Source organism: Stigmatopora argus, chromosome 8 (assembly GCF_051989625.1).
Source record: "Stigmatopora argus isolate UIUO_Sarg chromosome 8, RoL_Sarg_1.0, whole genome shotgun sequence".
Taxonomy (NCBI): Eukaryota; Metazoa; Chordata; class Actinopteri; order Syngnathiformes; family Syngnathidae; genus Stigmatopora; species Stigmatopora argus.
The window spans coordinates 14,892,488-14,913,928 of record NC_135394.1 but is presented as its reverse complement, the minus strand read 5'-3'; the positions used below and the strand labels follow the sequence as shown (position 1 = coordinate 14,913,928).

The 21,441-nt window shown below is 39.7% G+C and overlaps 1 protein-coding gene across 1 annotated transcript in view; it reads left to right on the top strand.

Moving 5' to 3' along the window:
• fbn3 (fibrillin 3) overlaps positions 1 to 21,441 on the top strand; it is a 118,963-nt gene that overhangs the window by 55,864 nt on the left and 41,658 nt on the right. The window contains exons 6-9 of the mRNA XM_077606561.1: positions 9,191 to 9,273; positions 9,374 to 9,475; positions 17,556 to 17,651; positions 17,768 to 17,863. Coding sequence (XP_077462687.1) covers positions 9,191 to 9,273; positions 9,374 to 9,475; positions 17,556 to 17,651; positions 17,768 to 17,863 — 377 coding nt within the window. The remainder of the gene's footprint in view (positions 1 to 9,190; positions 9,274 to 9,373; positions 9,476 to 17,555; positions 17,652 to 17,767; positions 17,864 to 21,441) is intronic.

Genomic DNA, 21,441 nt, shown 5'->3' with positions numbered 1-21,441 from the left:
ACAAAGTATTGGTCCACCTGGCTAAGGTTGGGTATTGTTTGGGTTTTTTCCGATTTCGGTCGAGAATCGGTTCCCGTGCTTAATCGGTTCTTGCACCAAATTTAAAAAAATGACATACTACACTTTAATTTATACTCCCAAATGGAATACAACTTAAAGTAAAACATCTACTTATAAAATATACATATATTTTGTTGCCGCCTGATTTCTAGCTCACCCCTGATGACACACTTTGTTACGTAACTGGTGTAGGAAAGATACTCTGGTACTAAAATCTTTATTGGACCCGGTACCATTTGCTTAGGGAACGGGACTACTTTGATACCCCGGTTTAAGTACCCAACCTAACACCTGGCTCTTCTCGCTTTAGGAATCTAAGTGTGGAAATACATTGGATTGGATAACTTTATTCATCCCGTATTCAGGATTTTTTTTCGGAATTTTGTTCGGAAACATTGTACGTTCGAAGAAATTGGAGTATGTCAGGGTATTTTATTTTTTTGTTGGTCCATTCATCTACAAGAATTTTTGTAAAGACAGAAGTTCGTTTGATAGATTAGAGCACATGTGTCAAAGTGGCGGCCCGGGGGCCAAATCTGGCCCGCCGCATCATTTTGTGTGGCCCGGGAAAGTAAATCATGAGTGCTGACTTTCTGTTTTAGGATCAAATTAAAATGAAGAGTATAGATGTATATTACATTTCCTGATTTTCCCTCTTTTAAATCATTAATTGTAATTTTTTAATCCATTTTTCTGTGTTTTTAGTTCAAAAATCCTTTTGTAAAATCTAAAAAAATATATTAAAAAAAGCTAAAATAAACATTGTTTTAGATCTATAAAAAACTGAATATTCAAGGCTTTTAATCCAGTTCTTTTAATCTATTTATAAAAAAAAATCTAAATATTATATCTAAAATGGTCCAGCCCACGTGAAATCGAGTTGACGTTAAAGCGGCCCGCGAATCAACCCGAGTCGACACCCCTGATCTACAAGAATTTTTGTAAAGACAGAGGTTCGTTTGATACATTAGAGTCAGAATTGTGTTGAGCCAAAGTCATCCAAGCACTCAATAATGCAATTAGCTTTGAGGCTAAAATGAAAACTTTCCCACAATGTTGTAAGCATACATTTGTATAAAATGCCTTGGCGAGATGTAGCATTGGAATCTAAAGTGTCTAAATGATCCATCTCAAGGATTTTGGGCATTTAAAGTTTGTAAAATTATTACAGTTTTTGATGAGTAAAAAGTGCTCGGGGAAATTCGAACCATGTGGTTGGTCGGAAAAACTTTTGTGGCAAATGAGTCGTTCAAGGTCACCCATTCACCTCAAAAGACACGCGATACCTTCAAAACTCTGCAGTGCATCCAAATGCTTTCATCCAAGTGTTGTAACCAATCATGGTGGACTATATGTAACGGTGCGTGTGGCAGATGGAAGGCGGTTAGAGTAATGATGGCCATTATGCCGGCCTTGGGCTAACGTGCAGTGTTTATTTGCTGGCGAGAATTCTGTATCCGCAAATCTGTCCCTGGTACGGCGCTCGAGTGCTGATGCTGAATGCTTTTGACTCACGGGTTCCCACAACAGACTGCTGCTTGGTATCAGTCCACTCTGCGTTGTATCTGATCAGACTTTTGGCTTTTTGCCTTGATTGCTTTAATTGAAGCCGGATTTTTGTCTCTGTGGGAAGGACGGAGAATGTTTTCGATTTGAATTTCGCCTCGGATGCATCGTTTAAAAAACAGATTGCTTGGAACGGCAAGGAAAGGTTTCCCACAGTTGATGGGTTTTGGGTCTGAAATTAACGTTGATGATGAATGGACTGCAGCTGATTTAAGAGATTAGACCCTGACGGAGAATTTTTGCATTTGAACTTTGCTTGAGAAATAATTCAGTTGGTGGATAAAATCGGGGGAAATCTTAATTGGGGAACCAGACATGACGTTGATGACTTTAAAGCAAGGGTGTCAAACTCGCGTTGGTTCGCAGGCTACATTAACGTCAACTTGATTTCATGTGGGCCGGACCATTTTAGATATAATATTTAGATTTTTTTTTAATAAATGGATTAAAAGAATTGGATTAAAATCCCTGAATATTCAGTATTTTATAGATCTAAAACAATGTTTATTTGAGCTTTTTTATATATTTTTAGATTTTACAAAATGATTTTTGAACTAAAAACACATAAAAAATGATTAAAAATTTACAATTATGGATTTAAAAGGGGGAAAATCAGGAAACTTAATATACATCTATACTCTTCATTTTAATTTGATCCTAAAACAGAAAATCGGCACTCATGATTTACTTTCCCGGGCCACACAAAATGATGCGGCGGGCCAGATTTGGCCCCCGGGCCGCCACTATGCTTTAAAGAGTCGTATTGTACCGATCCTTGTTTTAGAAACCAGATTTTATGGCCTGTGTCATATTTGAAAATGTCTTTTGGTGTTTTTGGATGGCTAAAATAATACTATCCTTTCAATTATTGGTCAGTGTTGGAACCTATTTAAATCCAGGGAAATTATATTTCTGTTTATGTTGCTAACAAAGAATATTTTACTGTCGTAAAGTACTTTCACAATTAGGAGTATCCAACTTCCTCAAGACCATCTGGGTCATTTACAGTCTCAAATCCTCCTCAAACCAGCTGACACAAATGTTGCTTCAAGCAACTAGGAATTTTAAAAGCCGAACCTGGTTGGAATACCAGGCTGATGACTTTTGACCTTTGACCGGGCCGCCGACTCAAAGACACCTGACTTAAGCGTCTGCTCTTTTTTGTCTTTGCGGGAAAAGACTTTAATCAATCTGCAAGTTGCTGGTCGGAAAGGCTAAATTAGCCAACATCGCCAACTATAAAATAAAATAAAAAGATTTATACTCCGAAAAATACAGTAGTTATTAGACGTCATGATTACAGTATTTGTGTGTCTTACTTTTTGACGTCAGTCTTCGATGTATTCTCTCCATTTTTTGCGTTCTGTGCTTCCCAGTGGCAGATATTCCCTTTTATTCCGATTAATGGCAGTTAACGAGCAATTTACGGGCCAAGAGGCAGCTTCAAAGGTCACGACGTGGACGCCCAAGAGTTAATCTCCTTTAGATTGAGCCAAGGAACAGTGGGACATTTCAATATTGAAAACCCCCTGGGGCTTCAACTCTTGGACTGGATTGGTCCCTGTAAATCTCCGGGAGAGCATGCGCTGACCTGCAGAGGGACGGAGGAAGATCAAGAAAGCAGAACACCTCAGGGTCAGGCACATGTGATCCGTCATATATTAACATCTTCTCATTCTTTAACACTGGAATAGTTGGAGAGCATGTTGGAGAAACAACAGGAGGGAGTTGTACATGTATCAGTCCTTCATTAAGTGGTGGAATGCTTTGTACATTGCTGAGATGTATTTTGACCCTGACAGCATGTTTGGGTTGTGCCTTACATACCTTTCAACTTATACGTTTTTTTTTGGTCATTTCAAATTGTGTACGCCATATAACAAATTCTGTACAGGATTTTTTAAAAGTACGTTTTTTGTAAAAACCATTTCGGATCATCTCAGCCACTCGCGTCAGAAAGCTGTTCACTTTGTAGAAAATGTTAGACTTTTACGTGCGCCGTATGTGTATAAATATGTGGCGCGTTTCATTTTTACGTTTTTTATATCATTTAGGAAGGGGAATTGCAACCATTAATAAGGGAAGTAATTGGCCGAGGTTTGAGTTTGATTTATTTAATAAGGGACAGCACATATTAATGAACATATTTAAATTCATGTTAATGCACAAATATGGAATGTAAATGTAAATATGTAAGATTGTAGCCGAGGGCTAATTTCCATCTTTAGACTCTTGTGTAGGTTGAAGATAAACGATGACTAATACTAGAGTCTAGTATGTGTCAAAGTGGCGGCCCGGGGGTCAAATCTGGCCCGCCGCATCATTTTGTGTGGCCCGGGAAAGTAAATCATGAGTGCCGACTTTCTGTTTTATGATCAAATTCAAATGAAGAGTATAGATGTATATTAAATTTCCTTGATTTTCCCCCTTTTAAATCAATAATTGCAGACGATTTGAACAAATTTGAATGTCCAAAAATGATCTATCGATCAGCACGATTGAAAAAGCTGTCAATTTATTAATCAATTAATTTTGGCAGCCTAGTTGGAAGACATACTGGCCCTCCGGATGAAATCGAAACTACAACGTGGCCCGCAACAAAAAATGAGTTTGACACCCCTGTACTAGACACACACACTTTTAGACAGCGCTGTGAACGCAATTTTGTTCGTCTAACAGCCAGGCTTTAAGATGATTGGCCAAGAGGTTCAGAGATGGGAGTTCACGTATGTTAAGTGGTATTGAGTTCCAGGAATGAAGGTGCTTTGGCTAAATGCACTATTTTTGAAGGGAACTACACATTCACCTCTAGAGCCAGCCCTTGTTGATGTGTTAGAATTTTTATGTACAAAATCTTGCAGTGGAGGAGGAGTTTTGTCTTGAAAGATTTGCAATCATTTGCAATCATTAATAAGGGGAGCAATTGGCCAAGGTTGACAGGTATGGCCTTAGAAAGTTGATCCTTACCTAGACTATAGTGCAGCTTTTCCTTCCCATATCAGAGTTTTCCACTCCTGCCGTGGTGTCCTCCTCATCTCAACATCGGCTTGTTTTGATTTCCCTCCCTATTCCCTTTCCCTTTCCCACCGTCATGTCCGCCTCCTGCCAGATCCTTGCCACTCACTTCACACTCTCCACTAGTCATGTTTCAACATTGGCCATTGTCCGAGAAGAATCCGCTGCTAAAATTCTTCTCTCAATCTCAACCCTGCTGTTTTCTCTCTTACCAAAATGAAATTTCCTCCCTATGTCGGGTCACCTGATTGTTTGTACTTTTACAACCCTTCACCATATGGTCATGTGGTTGCAGCCTTTGCTGACTAATGCATTAGTGGCTCAGGCTTCTATATATTTAAACTTAATGTCTCTGTTGTGCTAGTGGCTCAGACTTAAAATAGAGTTTTCAGATTTTTACCTCCAATGATTATGGTTCAGTTAACAGAAAAATTGGCACAACTAATTTCAAGGACAATGGCGGTCATTCATGTGCAAATTTATGAAAACCAAATAGGAATGGACCTCACTATACAAAATGCTTACTTACATTTAGAAGTTTCATCCATGTACCGTGTTTTTCCGGATTATACTGACCATAAAATGCATAAAAAAGGTAAAGGCATAGAAGTCGTATTTTTTTGGAAAATTTATTTGATAAAACCCAAGAACAGACATGTTGTATTAAAAGACAATTTAAAATAACAATAGCATAGAGCTCAATTGGTTGAATAAGCAAGCGGTATGCTAATGTTACATGACCCAAAAACAACAAACAGAGAATGTTTCTGGTATGTTAACATATAAAGAACTATTCAGATAAGTGAGGCGTAAATAACATGGTAACAAGTTGACCAAACCATCTGTGTCACAAAACCCAATGAATCTTTATCGTTACTATCACTTTTAAACAACTCTTCTCTTCAACGTCGCTTCCGTCAGACTCATCGTCAGTTACGGTTTTAATCAGAGCACCCTCTTGTGGTTTGGTTTGAAAATAACATGTAAAATGATGCCATAATGTCATCATAATTTTACGTCTCTGGCTAAACTATGAAGAAAACTGCGATTTATAATCCGGGAACTACGGTATCCATCCATTCATGTTTTCTTTATCACTTATTAAGATGGAGCCTATCACAGTCGACTTCGGACCCCAGGTGGTCTACATAGACCAGACGAGAACCTACATTGCATCCACCAATTATGTACAGATTTAATAAATGTATTATATGTAAGGGAACAAAGTTTAGCTGCAAAAACAATAACAGTTGTTGAATGGAGACCAATGAAATAGCAAAAACAGCATTCCGTGAGCCAATAGAAACACTATAAATCATGTTTTTGGCCAGTTGATTCATCTAGAAGCCTCTGAGTTGAAATACCGGGAATGTAAATCAGAAATTACCCACAAATCACTACTTTCCACATTATTATGTCCCTCGCTTCTTTTGACGAGAAATATGATTTTTAAAATATGCTTGTCAGATGTTTCCTTCTTTACTCACGCTTCTCATTTTTGTTGGAAAAGTGTCCAAAAACGTCCCAAAAGCCAAAGCAATAACAATGTATACGGCCATGTTTTCACGCGTGGCGCACATGCGCGCCGGCGTAAAACCATGCGTAGATTTCCCTGCCAATGAAAACGACCCTGTATGTGTTTTGGAATTTGGTTGTGGGCTCTGTGGTTAACTAAGTATACCGATGCAATGAGGGTGATCAAAGCCCGGGTCTGAGACACCACTGCTGTTGGCGTAACATCAAGCTGGTCTGGATTGGTGCTGAGTACAAAAACAGAGCCCACAGAGTTAATCCTTTGTCACTGAGGTACACCCAGCTCTTGTAATTATGCAAACTCGGAGGTTTTCTGTAATTTAAGATGTATAATTTTTCAAAAGTTGTAAGAGTTTGGCTTGAATGCAGTTGGAGTTAAATTAGTCGTTTGGATATTTATCTCATTTATCATTCAGTTATTCATTCATTTTCTGAACTGCTTATTCTCACAAGGATCGCGGGGAATGCTGGAGCCTATCCCAGCTAAGTATGGGCACCAGGCAGGAGGCACCCTGAATCGGTGGCCAGCCAATCGCAGGGCACAAGGAGACGGAGGTCCTTTCGTGCTCACACTCATCCCTAGTGTTAGGGTTTTGGTTGGTTTGTTTTCTTTTTGGTTCTCGTGTCCCTTCAGGCTTCCCTTCCTCTCATAACCAGCTCTTTGTACTTTGTAATCAGCCCTTGTCTGTCTACTTAAACCCGTGTTTGTTAGTCTTTGTCGGATCGTCTGCTGTTTGTGCCATGCTCCCCGTTCCATGTTCCTCGTTTCCCCAGGTCTCCTTGTCAGGTTTGATTTTGTGATTTGATTTCTAAGTCCTTGTTTTTTTCTAAAGATTCCTACCTTAAGAATTAAAGTTTTGTTAGAGCAGTCCACACAGTTCGTCCATTGCTATTTGGGTCCTATACTACGTTCCACGCTCAACGCCACACTCTTCCTAACACAATTTAGCATGCAATTAGCCTAGCATGGATATTTTTGGTATTTGCGAGGAAACTGGACCACCTGTAGAAAACCTACGCGAGCCCAGGGAGAACATGCTAACTCCACATAGTGAGGACCCACCTGGGATCAAACCGTCGACCCCAGAACTGCGAGGCCGATGTTTAAATTCCATTTAGTATCATCAATGGCGTCATTTGTACTAAAAACTTTGTCTCTGGGGAAAAAATTAAAAGTACTTTGCTAGAAAGATCAAGATGAGTGCCTATCGCAATAGACCAGTCTGTGGTTGTTAAAATCACGGATGTATGAAACGCAAAGAAAGGAACACAACATAAATGACCACAGATTCACCCATGCTTTGAAAGCTCTTGATGGATGTCATTAGCGCGACCACATTGTTTTAATCTTTTCGGATTGCTACGGTGCATTTACTCTTCTGTATCCCGTCTGGGATTGGGTTAGGGTTGATGTACGAGGGTTTTTTTAGTCCAGTACGCAGATGGATGATAAAGGATCCTCCTCTTATTGGTTTGTAAAGCCTCAATGTCTTTTTGTGTGTGTGAGTAATGTCAGTCATTTGCAAATGCGGTTTTGCCTTTCCCTGAGAGGAAAGCTTGTGGCTAAGACCAATCAAACGCTCCATAGGCTACGATAACGGTTACATCTGTCAACTGAGAAGACTCTGATCTGATTTTTTGGGGGAGCGTCTGGCTGGCGGTGAATAGAAATCTGACAAGTTCATTCTCTCAACAATCGCTTTTCTGGGAATCTAGTGGGATGTGCTTGTTTTTTGGTTTACTTTGAAACAGTCTTTCCCAAGCATTTTTGTAATAAGACACAGTATTTTTATCAACAGGAATCAAATGAAAACCAAAAAATATTTTAACGTCTAAAGTCTGCGCAACCAGAACAGCATCCAGTTCACATACTAACCAAAAACATATATATAATGATTTTAACTAATAATTTAGTCAGATATTTTTCCCTCGAATTACTTCAATTTCCCGATATTACGTTGCCAAAAATTGAAGCCCGTAAATTCAAACAACTGTTTCACGTAATGCAAAAAAACCCCGTAAAAACAACTTTAATCTCAAATAATAAATTTTCCCTTCATAATCTTACAATTTTAATCTTGTAATATTACAATATATGACTTAGTATTTGTCACATTACGACTTTAATCTTGTAATATTGCAATTTTCTCTCCTTGGCAGCTAATTTCCTACAACATGTATACATACGGTAGGTCTTAACACTCAGCCATTTGTTTTGTTAAAGAGCCTAACAGCTCTCATCAGCTGTCAGGCTCTTTAACAAAACAAATGGCTGAGTGTTAAGACCTACCATATGTCTGTATGTATACATGTACATCTATGTGTATGTATGTATATATATGTTTATATATATGTGTATGTATGTATATATATGTTTATATATATATATATGTGTATGTATGTATATATATATATATATATGTTTATATATGTGTATGTATGTATGTATATACATATGTTTATATATATATATGTGTATGTATGTATATATATGTTTATATATGTGTATGTATGTATATATATATGTTTATATATATATATGTGTATGTATGTATATATATATATGTTTATATATGTGTATGTATGTGTATATATATGTTTATATATATGTATATATATATATTTTTTTTTCAGCAACACACTTATATATTTATGTATATATTTATTCATGTATTTATCTATTTATTAACTTACTCATTACCTATCTATTTATGTCTAAAATGCCTTTCCTATATCTGCATTCTACCCTCTTGCTACTGTGACAACGAAATTTCCCAAATACGGGATGAATAAAAGTTATCCAATCCAATCCAATCCAACGCACCTAAAGTCCAAGTACCCAAGTATACCTAAAAAGAAATACTACAGTGGTTAGGAAACACTGCTCTCAAAGCTTAGGCCAAGAACAAATAGGCCAGTTGGAATGGAGCACTTAACGCTGTCTTTTTATTTAGAGGATTTTCTGAAATGCGCTGGCTGATTTCTAACTGGTTTTCCTTTTCTTAATGTGTATCAGACCCAACGTGTGTGGCTCTCGCTTTCATTCCTACTGCTGTCCTGGCTGGAAGACTCTGCCCGGCGGGAACCAGTGCATTGTCCGTAAGTCCCACCCTCCGTTAGGCAACCTAAACACCCTGGCGTCGTGGCCTTACCTCGTACTTAAAGTGACGAGTCCCCACTTTCTCCTTTGAACCAACAGCAATTTGCAGGAACTCCTGCGGCGATGGATTCTGTTCTCGACCCAATATGTGCACCTGTTCCAATGGACAGCTCTCATCCAGCTGTGGAGCAGGAGGAGGAGGTGAGTTGACTTCCATATCTTGACAAAAACAAAACAAAAACCTGGAAAACACCAACCTTGCAAAAGTAATCAAGTACAGAAATGTATGGGGCAAATTAGAGTGTTCAATCAGCATACCTTGCATGTTTTGGGAATGTGAGGAAATCGGGGTACCATGAGAAAACCCATGCAAGCCCTGGGGAGAACATTCAAAGTCCATACAGTGAGGACCGATTTGGGATCGAACCCTCAACCACAGAACTGTCAAGGCAATGCGCTAACCGCGTGGAAGAAAACAAATGTGAACATGAATTGGAACCATTAAGATCCAACAGTACATTCCGCTTGGGTAATCAAACATGATTATTTTTTAAATTTCCCAGCATTATCATATCCCTGAACAATTTTCTCAAGTCCAACTGGCCCAACATTTTTAAAAATCCAACACTAGTGTTACTTCCCACCAGACACATTGACCCATTTAAAGAAGTGTGCCTTTAGTTCAGGGTTTAAGTCATAGTTAAACGAGAAGGGTGTTGGAAAATACTTCAACCCGAGGGAGCAAGCAAAGTACATGTGGATGTGTTTATTAAGTGGTACTTAATGTGTTCGGCTTAAATGCTTTAGTAGGCCAAAATCAGCTCATCAGTCCTTGCCTGGCTTCATGCCAGACCTTTGCACATGTTCACATTCTGTGTAAAGCGCCTAAATGCCGAGCTGGCAAAAATTCACACGTACATTGAATCTTAGTACAGTGGTACCTCGAGATACGAGCTTAATGCGTTCCGGGACTGAGCTCGTATGTCGATTTACTCGTAACTCAAATGAACGTTTTCCATTGAAATGAACTAAAAACAAATTAATTCGTTCCAACCCTCTGTAAAAACACCCAAAACAGGATATTGGATTGGAAAAACATTTTTATTTGTTCCAATTCGCCATCTTTTAACAAAGTAATAAATAACTAGTGGTTTAATAGTACTAAAATGTGTTTAATAGTACTAAAATTAGACGGATTTCGCGGAGGGGAGAGAGAGACTTTTTGCACGGCAACGCGCTCGTAACATAACAAACACATTTAAATGAACTTGGATTACGATGCAAACACTCCAAAATAAGTTTAATCTAACCTTACACTAAACTTAATTCTAATTTTGTTTTAAATTTTGATACCTTTCTTCTCCCGGGTTGGCTCTATTGGCCCCGCCTCCACCCTGGATTTCAGATGCAACCTATCGAGGGTTGTTTGCTTTTGTCTTCCCTTCAAAATATTCCCAAAATGATGCACACAAATGTCCTCACAATAGGATAACGCATAACCAGTTGCCAACAAGAAGTACTATATACTCCTCTCGTATTAGCGATCGATCGCCATTCGTACTGACTAACAGGAAAAAAAACACTGGAAAAATGCAATGCTCCTCCGCCCAGTGCTCGTAGAGACATTACATGAGGGAGTTGCGAGCAGAAAGACAGTGGCCATGATGTTCTTATGAGCAGCCTCCCGCGTCCGCTGTATGCTCATTTATCAAAATTTGTCTCGTATCACAAGATAAATATTTGCTCCAAATTTTACTCGTATCTCAAATTGCTCGTATGTCAGGGCACTCGTATGTCGAGGTACTACTGTACATGACTGGAAATTAAAAGGCGACACAAAGATCTGTTTCGGTGCAAACTCAAGGTGACCTCCGTCACCATGCGCTATCAAGTCATGTTCCAGAATAGGTCAAAGGGCACGGAAAGCCAAGCGACAAATTGAAGCTCGGGGAGCTTAGAAAAACTCCCGCCGAACTGTCAGATACGGACTCGCAGCCACCGCTGTGATTTATGGACTCGGTTTATTGGTTTTTCTGAGACAGGAGGGAAAAATACTGAGATATGGCGATGATAGGAGCCAGTTTCATTTGTCTGTGGTCTGCGTATCATGGTCACATTTTTTTTATCTCGCTTCGGAAGCCGTTTGAATGATACTCAGAGGTCAGGCGTCAGGGAGTCTTTGTCCAGTCATCCAGAGGAACATTTGTTGGATCTAAATCAAAGGTTTCATTTTAACGATCCAAACATGCCAAGGTCTGTAAGAGCACGGGGGAATGTCCAGTTGGAAACGAGGATTTGTAATAAGAGTCTCCACAAGAAGGATAGAAGACAAAAATTGGACTCATTTAGAAGAAGAGGTTACGTCGTCAACACATCGGCGCCTGTTCTCAGCACTTAGCTATTTATAAACCCATTTCTTTTAACAAAAAAACCCAAGGTGTGCGTTTGAACCAGGGTACTTATAACCTGGAGAGAGTCGAAGGTTCCTGGGGAGGCATGCTATATGTCAACGCGACACAAAATTAGGTTGACCAGCTGTACTGAACAATGTCGGGGGGGGGGTCATCATCATAACCCAGTTGCCTCATCATAACCATTATTAAGAAATCTTTACCTCCATTATTCTTGCCCCAATGCTGAGAAACAGCTGTTATCTGACACCCAAACCTCTGGGCTACTGAAAACGAGCACCCGTAGACCTTGGGAAAGTAGACAAGGACTTTTTAAGAATTAGAAACTGGTGTTACAATGAATAAGAATGACATGAAATACGATTGATCATTTATGAGATTGTTTTGTTTGACATACAAGTGTTAATTTGTTTCTGTGTAGCCGTACAAGGGTCGTGGGGGGTGCCGGAGCCGATCATGCGCCACTATTAGCAGCAGGTAGGGGACACCCTGAACTGGTTGCCAGCCAATCACAGGGCACAATGGGACGGACAACCATGTTTTGGGGATGTGGGAGGAAACCGGAGTACCCCAACAAAACCCACACAAGCCTAGGTCCAATCTGGAAACCCGGAACCCAGCGGGAATCGAACTTTCAGTCTCAGAAATGTGATCCGTACGCACTTACCACTTTTCATCAGGTTGCCAGTTTTGACCAAATCGTCAACCAAAATACAACAAAATCGAAAACTTACAAGACTATTTTTTTTTAACTTATAATGTGACCTAAATGTATTTCTGCCAAATCTAAAAATATGGGTTGCCTTGTCACCAGCATTTTTGCTGCTGTGTTAATCAGGACAACACAGCAACTCTCTATTTTTCCATCACACACAAACACACACACACACACACACACAGACACACACAGACTTCCTATGTTTGGCGGCCCCTCGTAAAAAGCACCCAGATGTGAGCAGCTGAGCGACGACGCTAGCAAAAGGACAGTGGTGCATTGTGGGAGCCCCACAGTAAATGCCTTAACATACGTGCACCTCCCCCGACGACAGCTCATTGCTTTGCACGTGCAGCTTTCCAGGCAAGGGTCAACGGGGTCACTCGCTCTCGCCGTCGACCCGCAAAGGGATGCGATGGCGCGAGTAAGGCGAAGTTAGCCAGTGAGATCATCTTCGTTTGTCGCCAAATGTGCTTGTTTTCTTTCCTCCGCTCCTCCTTGTCCTCCTCCTCCTCCTCCTCCTCCCATCCAGCTCCTGTGACAAAGAAAACATGACACACGCTCCAACTCTCTCCAGCGCCACCTCCCATGTCAGGTTTGTGTTTGGAGGAAATACCATCAAATTCCAAGACTGGGTTTAGAATCTCTACTCGGTTTGTTTCTCGGGCCACAAAAGGTAACTTGATGGCCGCCATTGATGGCGCTGGACACCATCTAGTTTGACTGGGATGGAACGTTGTCAATGGTAGCAAAAGATTAGCATCCATGGCCAGTTTAAGTGAATTGGACGGCTAAATCTTGCATCTAAATTTGGGGTATTACCTATCGATTTGAAAGGGATTTCCTGGCTTTTTTCTCCTTCTGTGGATTTTTGGCTATTTCCAGGTTCGTTTTTGTTACGCTTGGAGGCATTTTAAGGTTCTTTGTTAACTTATTGGCTGCCATTTTGACTGCAAGGGGCCAAAGGACGATCATAAGTAAAGTGTTACCTCGAGATACGAGCTTAATTCGTTCCGGGACTGAGCTCGTATGTCGATTTACTCGTATCTCAAATGAACATTTCCCATAGAAATGAACTAAAAACTAATTAATTCGTTCCAACCCTCTGAAAAAACACCCAAAACAAGATATTGGATTGGAAAAACATTTTTATTTGTTCTAATTCGCCATCTAATAACAAAGTAACAAATAACTAGTGGTTTAATAGTACTAAAATGTGGTTAATAGTACTAAAATTAGACAGATTTCACATAGGGAAGTGAGAGAGAGACTTTTTGCATGGCAACACGCTCGTAACATCACATAAAAAAATTGAAATGAACTTGGATTACGATGCAGACACACTCAAAAATAAGTTTAAGATAACCTTACACTAAACTTAAGTCAAATTTTGTTTTAAATTTTGATACCTTTCTACTCCTGGGTTGGCTCTATTTGCCCCGCCTCCTTACGAGCAGCCTCTCGCGTCCGCTTTCTGCTCGTATATCAAAATTTGTCTCGTATCTCAAGATAAATATTTGCCCGAAATTTTACTCGTATCTCAAATTCCTCGTATGTCGCGGAACTCGTATGTCGAGGTATTACTGTAATTGAGCAAAGTGCAATAGTGCGCGCAATCCGTCACAGAACTCACAAAATTCTAGTTTTACAGCGCCCGTTTTGAAAAATTAAAAGCATTTGATTCTGTTTGTAGAGAATAAATGAGTCGCAAAGTCAGGCAGAACACCTGAGTGGGCCGGATCGGACCCCCAAAGAGGCCGTGGGCCATATGTTTGACAACACTGGTTTAGCTCTGGGATAAAAGGCAAACTTGCCTGGTTTACTTCGAGATGAGAGAGAAGAAACACAATTGCACAGTCGACTAAAAAGCCTGCCCGCCCCTGTCTGAAAAAAAAAGTTAGCTTTAATTTATCGCCTTGTTGTCACGAGACAGAAACCAGACCAAACGTATTTTCTGCCAAATGTTTTGCACATGAGAGCTCTTCTTGGAACATGAAATAAATAAGCATGGCTGTCAGTGAATTACACCTTTCACAAGACTGACGTTTGTAAAGCCTTTTTTTACAGCCTGTATTAAATAGTAGGTGGGAAAAATTGTGGATTGCATTATTTGCACGCGAGCAGAGTCCGAGTCGGCAAAATTTTAACATGTTCAACCAATTTAAACAAAGCTATCTAACATTAAATCATTTTGAAGAAGGTTTTTAGCCAAGAAAATTCATTTGCAAATCAGTTGTGTGGCGCAAAATAAGGCTGGGAACAAATTATGGTTAAATATTTTGATTAAAAAACAAAAAAGTCTGAAAAAAATTGATTTTTTTTTACTTTTATGGTCTTTTTTCTTCAGTTTGTTTCACTCATGTAAATATAAATATATGTAGATTCAAACTTTATATGTATTTTTTTAATATATCTCTGGATTATTTTAATTTATACAGGAAATAATGCAATGTGATGAATCGGTGTGATTTTATTGACATTTATTTTGGATTTGGACATTTCCTTTTTTTCTGCAGGGTTTATTTCATATCATAAATACATAGTATAGTAACTGTATATGCATTTTTTGCAATATACCGCAGGATTATTTTGTTATTAGTAACTTTCGTTCACTACCATTAACAGTTTTAGACATCAAATCCATTTGCAAATTGATTTATCACGTTTCATCATGTTTTTTTTACCGATTCCAACCGTCTAGAAATGATGTGATTACGGTCCATTTCCGATCATATGATCGAATCCGAAACATATTTTTATTTGTTGGCTTACATGCCAAAACGGGGAAGCCTGGCCATTTCTCTTCAGTCTGCCAAAAACGTAAAGAAAAGCACGAAACATGAACAGATGGTGGAAAAAGACGACGTATAAGGAGAGGAAATGAACGTTAAATTTTGTGATTAGGAATTTGAAAGCATGTGGGTGAATCCGGGAATGTGGAGGAAGAAAGAAAAGCAAACATAGCGGGACTAAAGGACAATCGGGGAACTTTTAGTTAAGCCAGCATAAAAGGCTAAAGAAGAAAGTGGTATAGAATGGAATGAGCTTTGTAAAAAATCTCCATAGGATAAGTAAAATGGGAAACCTGCTCCCAATTCATGTTATTTTCCAAACAGTTTCAGGGAATAAATCTGAATGCACCTTATATTTTTTACTGCCGGTATCTCCTGTCGGTCCCTGTTCTTCGTATTCTCTCTCCATTTTTTTTTTTTAATGATAGCAAGTCTCCCACCCTCCCTTGTTGAAATTCCTGAGTGACTGCAGCATTCAGCAGGATCTACTTATTCCAAACTTCTGGTCTGTTTGATAGAATGTAGCCTGAAGGCCTTTGTGTTTTGTCTGCGGAGCCAAAGATGCAAGAAAATGGAAAACAATACTTAAAACAAAAGTACAAATAGGATTCAAAACTAGCAGACAAGAGGCTAGTCTAGATTTCTTTGTCGCCCACATTTCAACAAGCTGTGTTGAGTTCAGAGGGTTCACTACACGTTATTTATACACGTGGGTATAAAGTTTTGTTTGAGTAAGGCTACAGGTTAGTTAATAGTTGTTCTTTTCTCATATATTACCAATAATTGGACCTGAAAAAAATGCTAAAAATAATAAGGACAGTTCAGTAGAACTGCCCATATTATTTTTAGCAACAAGTGGTTCGGCCTCACCGTTCTGGGGTCGAGGGTTCGATTCCAGGTGGGTCCTCACTGTTCTTTCCTCATACATTACCAATAATTGGACCTGAAAAAATTGCTAAAAATATAAGGGCAGTTCGGTAGACAAGTGGTTAGCGGGTCTGCCTCGCCGTTCTGGGGTCGAGGGTTCGATTCCAGGTGGGTCCTCACTGTTCTTTTCTCATACATTACCGATAATTGGACCTGAAAAAAAAAGCTAAAAATGATAAGGGCAGTTCGGTATGCAAGTGGTTCGGCCTCACCGTTCTGGGGTCGAGGGTTCGATTCCAGGTGGGTCCTCACTGTTCTTTTCTCATACATGACCAAGAATTGGACCTGAAAAAAAATGCTAAAAATAATAAGGGCAGTTCGGTAGACAAGTGGTTAGCGGGTCGGCCTCACCGTTCTGGGGTCGAGGGTTCGATTCCAGGTGGGTCCTCACTTGCCTTTTCTCATACATTACCAATAATTGGACCTGAAAAAAATTGCTAAAAATAATAAGAGCAGTTCGGTAGACAAGTGGTTAGCGGGTCGGCCTCACCGTTCTGGGGTCGAGGGTTCGATTCCAGGTGGGTCCTCACTGTTCTTTTCTCATACATTACCAATAATTGGACCTGAAAAATTGCTAAAAATATAAGGGCAGTTCGGTAGACAAGTGGTTAGCGGGTCGGCCTCAACGTTCTGGGGTCGAGGGTTCGATTCCAGGTGGGTCCTCACTGTTCTTTTCCCATACATTACCAATAATTGGACCTGAAAAAAAATTGCTAAAAATTATAATGGCAGTTCGATAGACAAGTGGTTAGCGGGTCGGCCTCACCGTTCTGGGGTCGAGGGTTCGATCCCAGGTGGGTCCTCACTGTTACGTCGTGTTAGGGTTTTGGGTGTAGGTCTGTGTGTTTTTCGCCTCTTTCGGGCTTCTCTTCCTCTTTTAACCAACTGGGCGTGATTGGTAATCAGCTCGTGGTTGTCTATTTAAACCCTGTGTGTTTTTTGGTCTTTTTCGGATCGTCTGCTTTATTTACGCCATGCCAAGTTACCACGCCATGTTCCTCGTTTCCCCATGTCGTCTCTCAGGTTTGGTTTTGTGATTTGATTTTTAAGTCCTCGTTATTTTCTAAAGATTCCTGCCTTAAAGTATTGAAGTTTTGTTAGCGCACTCCACGTCCTCGTCCTGGCATTCGGGTTCAGCTACGTTCCACGACCGACCTAATCGTAACACTCACTGTGTGGAGTTTGTATGTTCTCCCCGGGCTTGCGTGGTTTTCCTCCGGGTACTCCGGTTTCCTCCCACATTCCAAAAACATGCATGCTAGGCTAGCTGGTTGAACACTCTAAATTGCCCTGAGCTATGAGTGATTGTTTGTCTCATAATGAGGATAACCGGTTCATAAAAATGAAGAAATTAACGCTTTGATATACAAATTATGATTTTTTTTCTTGGAAAACATGAGGAATATTATTAACTGTTTTGATTGTTCCCATTACAGTTCAGTCATGCAATGTCAGGTGCATGAATGGAGGCAGTTGTGCTGAAGACTCATGTAGCTGCCCGAAAGGCTTCACTGGCAACCACTGTGGACAACGTGAGTGCAAACTATGATATTTATGGACACAGACAAAGAAGCACAATGAAACATGCTCGTGAGAACGTTAGATGATGTTGCTCAATAACTCAAATATTTTCGTTTTTTTTTAAAAGCTGTGTGTGAGAATGGCTGCCAAAATGGAGGACGCTGCATTGGCCCCAACAGATGTGCCTGCGTATACGGCTTTACCGGCCCTCAGTGCGAAAGAGGTGAGAGTTTGTGTTTTTCCGCATGTTGTTACATGAGAAAATTGTCCCTTGTCTTATAAGTGTCACCTATTTTTTTTGTTATGTACTTCAATTTAAACTCGTATTATGAATGAGAATGAAATATGGAGAGCTGCCAAATACTACGAATCTTCCGTAGTTTACTATGTTATTCTCTACCAAATAGCCAAATATGCATTTTGTCTCAAACTATGAAAACTAAAAATTTATTTCAGCAATTTACATGAAGAAAATGAAAACGTTGAAATGTTTGTTTTTGTCTTTCCATTTTAACTTACCATGACGATTCATTTGAAATGCAACGTCTTGTTCTAAATAAGTTTTGCATTTTGCATGTTGTCAAAACTTTCATTTATTTTGAAAGGTAGGTAGTGTGCTTACTTCCTTTTTGACGACACGGTCATTTGTTTCCAAGCAGAGTAGATGTGTGTTATCTAAAACCGAAACTTTGCTGTTTGTGCTTTTTATATTTGGAAGAAGTAACTCTTGAAAAAGGGAGACCATTTGTAAAGCATTAAAAAAATTAGACAATATTGAGCTTTATTTTTGTATAATGGTAATCGCCACTCGGGGTCACAAAATCAGAAAATTCTCTTTACCCACTACCAAATATAATTTTTGACGTTTAGCAGCTCTGGATATTTTGCCGCTCCAGTGACATGCGTAAACAAATACATTTTTGCGAAGATTTCCGAAAATAAATTTCATCAAGATGTGTTCAATTTGCAGTGCACATAGCAAAAAAAATGCATACAAAATTCTTACTAGGTTTGCGATTGCATCAGTGGTTTGTTTGGCGACTTCTCCAGCTCTTCTGTGACACTAGTGAGGATAAAAAAATAAACGATTAGTTAAGTTTATATAAAATACATACATACGAACGTCTCTTGATGTGACAGATGTGTTATCCTTTGTTTTTCCACACAGTGTGAAAATAACCTTTGTTTTCAGTCTTTTGGAGACGGCCATAACCGAGAAAGACACCAAGCACTTTGAGGCTTAAATCGTTTTCTTCTTCTTCTTCTTAAATTAGCTCGAGACTTTAATGTGGTCATGTGGAGTTCCCTTATCTGCCCAGATTTATTCTATCAATGATGACTTCAGAGTCTGTTTAGAAATGGAGGCTCTTTCTGTAGCAGATGACTTCATACGGCGCAAAACAGGCAGAGGATGTTTGTCTCCTGAACTTTGAGTGGAAGCATGTGAGATACGCAAGTTGATGGCGGGCCAAGTAGAGAAAGGGAATGGATTCACTCTTTGCTGGAGAAAAAGCAACAGCATGACAGAGATAATCTTATTTCCGTATTTTTCGAACAATAAGTCGCATCCGAGTATTAGTCACACCGGCCAAAGAGTACGCAATTAAAAGGAAAAAATATATATAATGCGCAGTGGAGTGTAAGTCACACTATTTGATCAAAAACCGAGAAGACACATACATCAATATAACAATATTAAAATGGGGAACATACTTGCCAACTTAGGACAATTGCTCCCCTTATTAATGACTGCAATTCACCTTATTAAGCGATTAAAAAAACGTACAAAAGCAACGCGGCACATATTTACTCACATAGGGCGCACTTAAAAGTCTAAAATGTTCTATAAAGTGGACGGGCGGCGTGCCCAATCAGTATGCACGAAATTCTTCCGTTTGGGTACATTGCTTGCTGACACGCTATATTAGTATAGTGAAAAGGTGGACGGGTGAAAGGGGGATTCAGGTGCGGATATCAGGCTTAAAGCATGACAATATTAGCAGTCGACAATGACGTTTTTGTCTGCTACCTTTGACCGAGACAATCCGAAATGGGTTAAACGAGATCGGTTTTACAAAAAAGTACTTTATCAAAATCCTGTACAAAAGTTGTTATCCGGCATACACAATTTGAAATGATCAACAAACTAATAAAATAGGTTAAAAACGTAAAACTTGACAGGTATAGGAGAACAAGATGCTAAACCGGCCCACATAAGATCTAGTTTGCATCGAGTTTGACACCCTGGGTCAAGGATCAAAGGTCACCAACTCCGATCCTACCCTATTCAGTCTGTTTTCCACGTCTCGCTCCTCCAACACACCTGTATCACATAATCCGGTTCATTATCAGTCTATTGGATAGCTTGCTAATAATTTTTATTCAGCTGCGGTAGAGGAGTGAGATTTGGAAACCAGACTGGATCAGGGCCCTCCAGGACCGGAGTTGGTGACCCCTGGTCTAGATCGACGCTAAACATCAAAGCATGCAAAAAAAACAACTTTCTGAGACATGTTGACGGAGCCTGCCTTCACTCAATAGCGTCGCCATGACGGCGTTCTTTGCTTGGCGCCATTCTGAGGGCACGTTTCCCCCTCCAGAAATATCTGTCAAAGCGGCGATGGCTATATTTGGCTTATCTACAGACACAATGGCATTTGTTTCAAAGCAAAGTATACAATGTGAACGAGAAATAGATGAAACGACTGATAAATGTTTGAGTTCACCCGTAGTTCTGCATCTCAAATTGACTTTAGCCCAATTCACGCATGTTTGTAAGCGCTGTGCTACCCGAACCAGCGTTACGGTTGGACGAAACACACAATGAAGCATAAACATGCAGTAAACAAAACTAGACTACACACTAGATTTATTTATACTTATCAGTGGGCTGGACGAAAATGATGCAATCAGATGACATATGTATACAACCGGTGGCTCGCATTACATCTCGGTTAAAACCAAATGACCAGCTGTACAAAGTCTACGAATCATCCGGCTTCAACCGACAGGCGCACACGTATGCACAAAACGTTTTATTCATTTGACCGATTGACTTTAACAACACAGTCTGGATGAATGACTATAATTTCCTCAATAGCATGCAATGGACTCATAATTCAAATTGCTTATCATTCCAATCTGCCTTGTGGCTGCAAGTTTGGAAATGTCGCTGAGACTATTAATGAGTCTGAAATGGATTCCCCCTCTTGCCTCTTTTGGGTCAGTGCCCTAGTTTCTCTTTACGATTCCAAAACTGGACGGCAACGATGGGAAAGTACTGAAAGACTTTCGTTCTACCCCAAATTAGTTTTTCTCATTCCAACCTTGACATAATTTTTCTTCTTTTGCTCCGACTTTCTTCCGAACATACGAGTATCAGGCCTTTAGGAGTGCTCACATTTTCTGTGTTCTTCAAAAGGGATGTCGGAAATCCTCTTTTAAAGACTGGAATCGGGTGAAAAGTAAAGGAAATTACCCATTTTGGAAGGATGTTGTCAGTTCTGAGACTGAGGAGCGAAGGTTTTTCAGATGCTGGAATAAGCTTCAACTTCCGCATGACCTTGAACAGGTTAAACATTAAAGAATAAGTATGGATGAGCAGCTTACATTAATACCAGTGAATCATTTCTTGAATGAAATCCTACTAAAGCCTCTTGAGAATGGGGTTAGTGGTGTATGAAGACCTTGGGAAGATCAAATAGTCCACTTAAGAAATTCTTGTCTGCGTCTAAAAAAAGGCAGGTGAATGAAAAATAGAATTTTGCATTAGCCATGTTCACTTTGACCTACTTTTTCCCC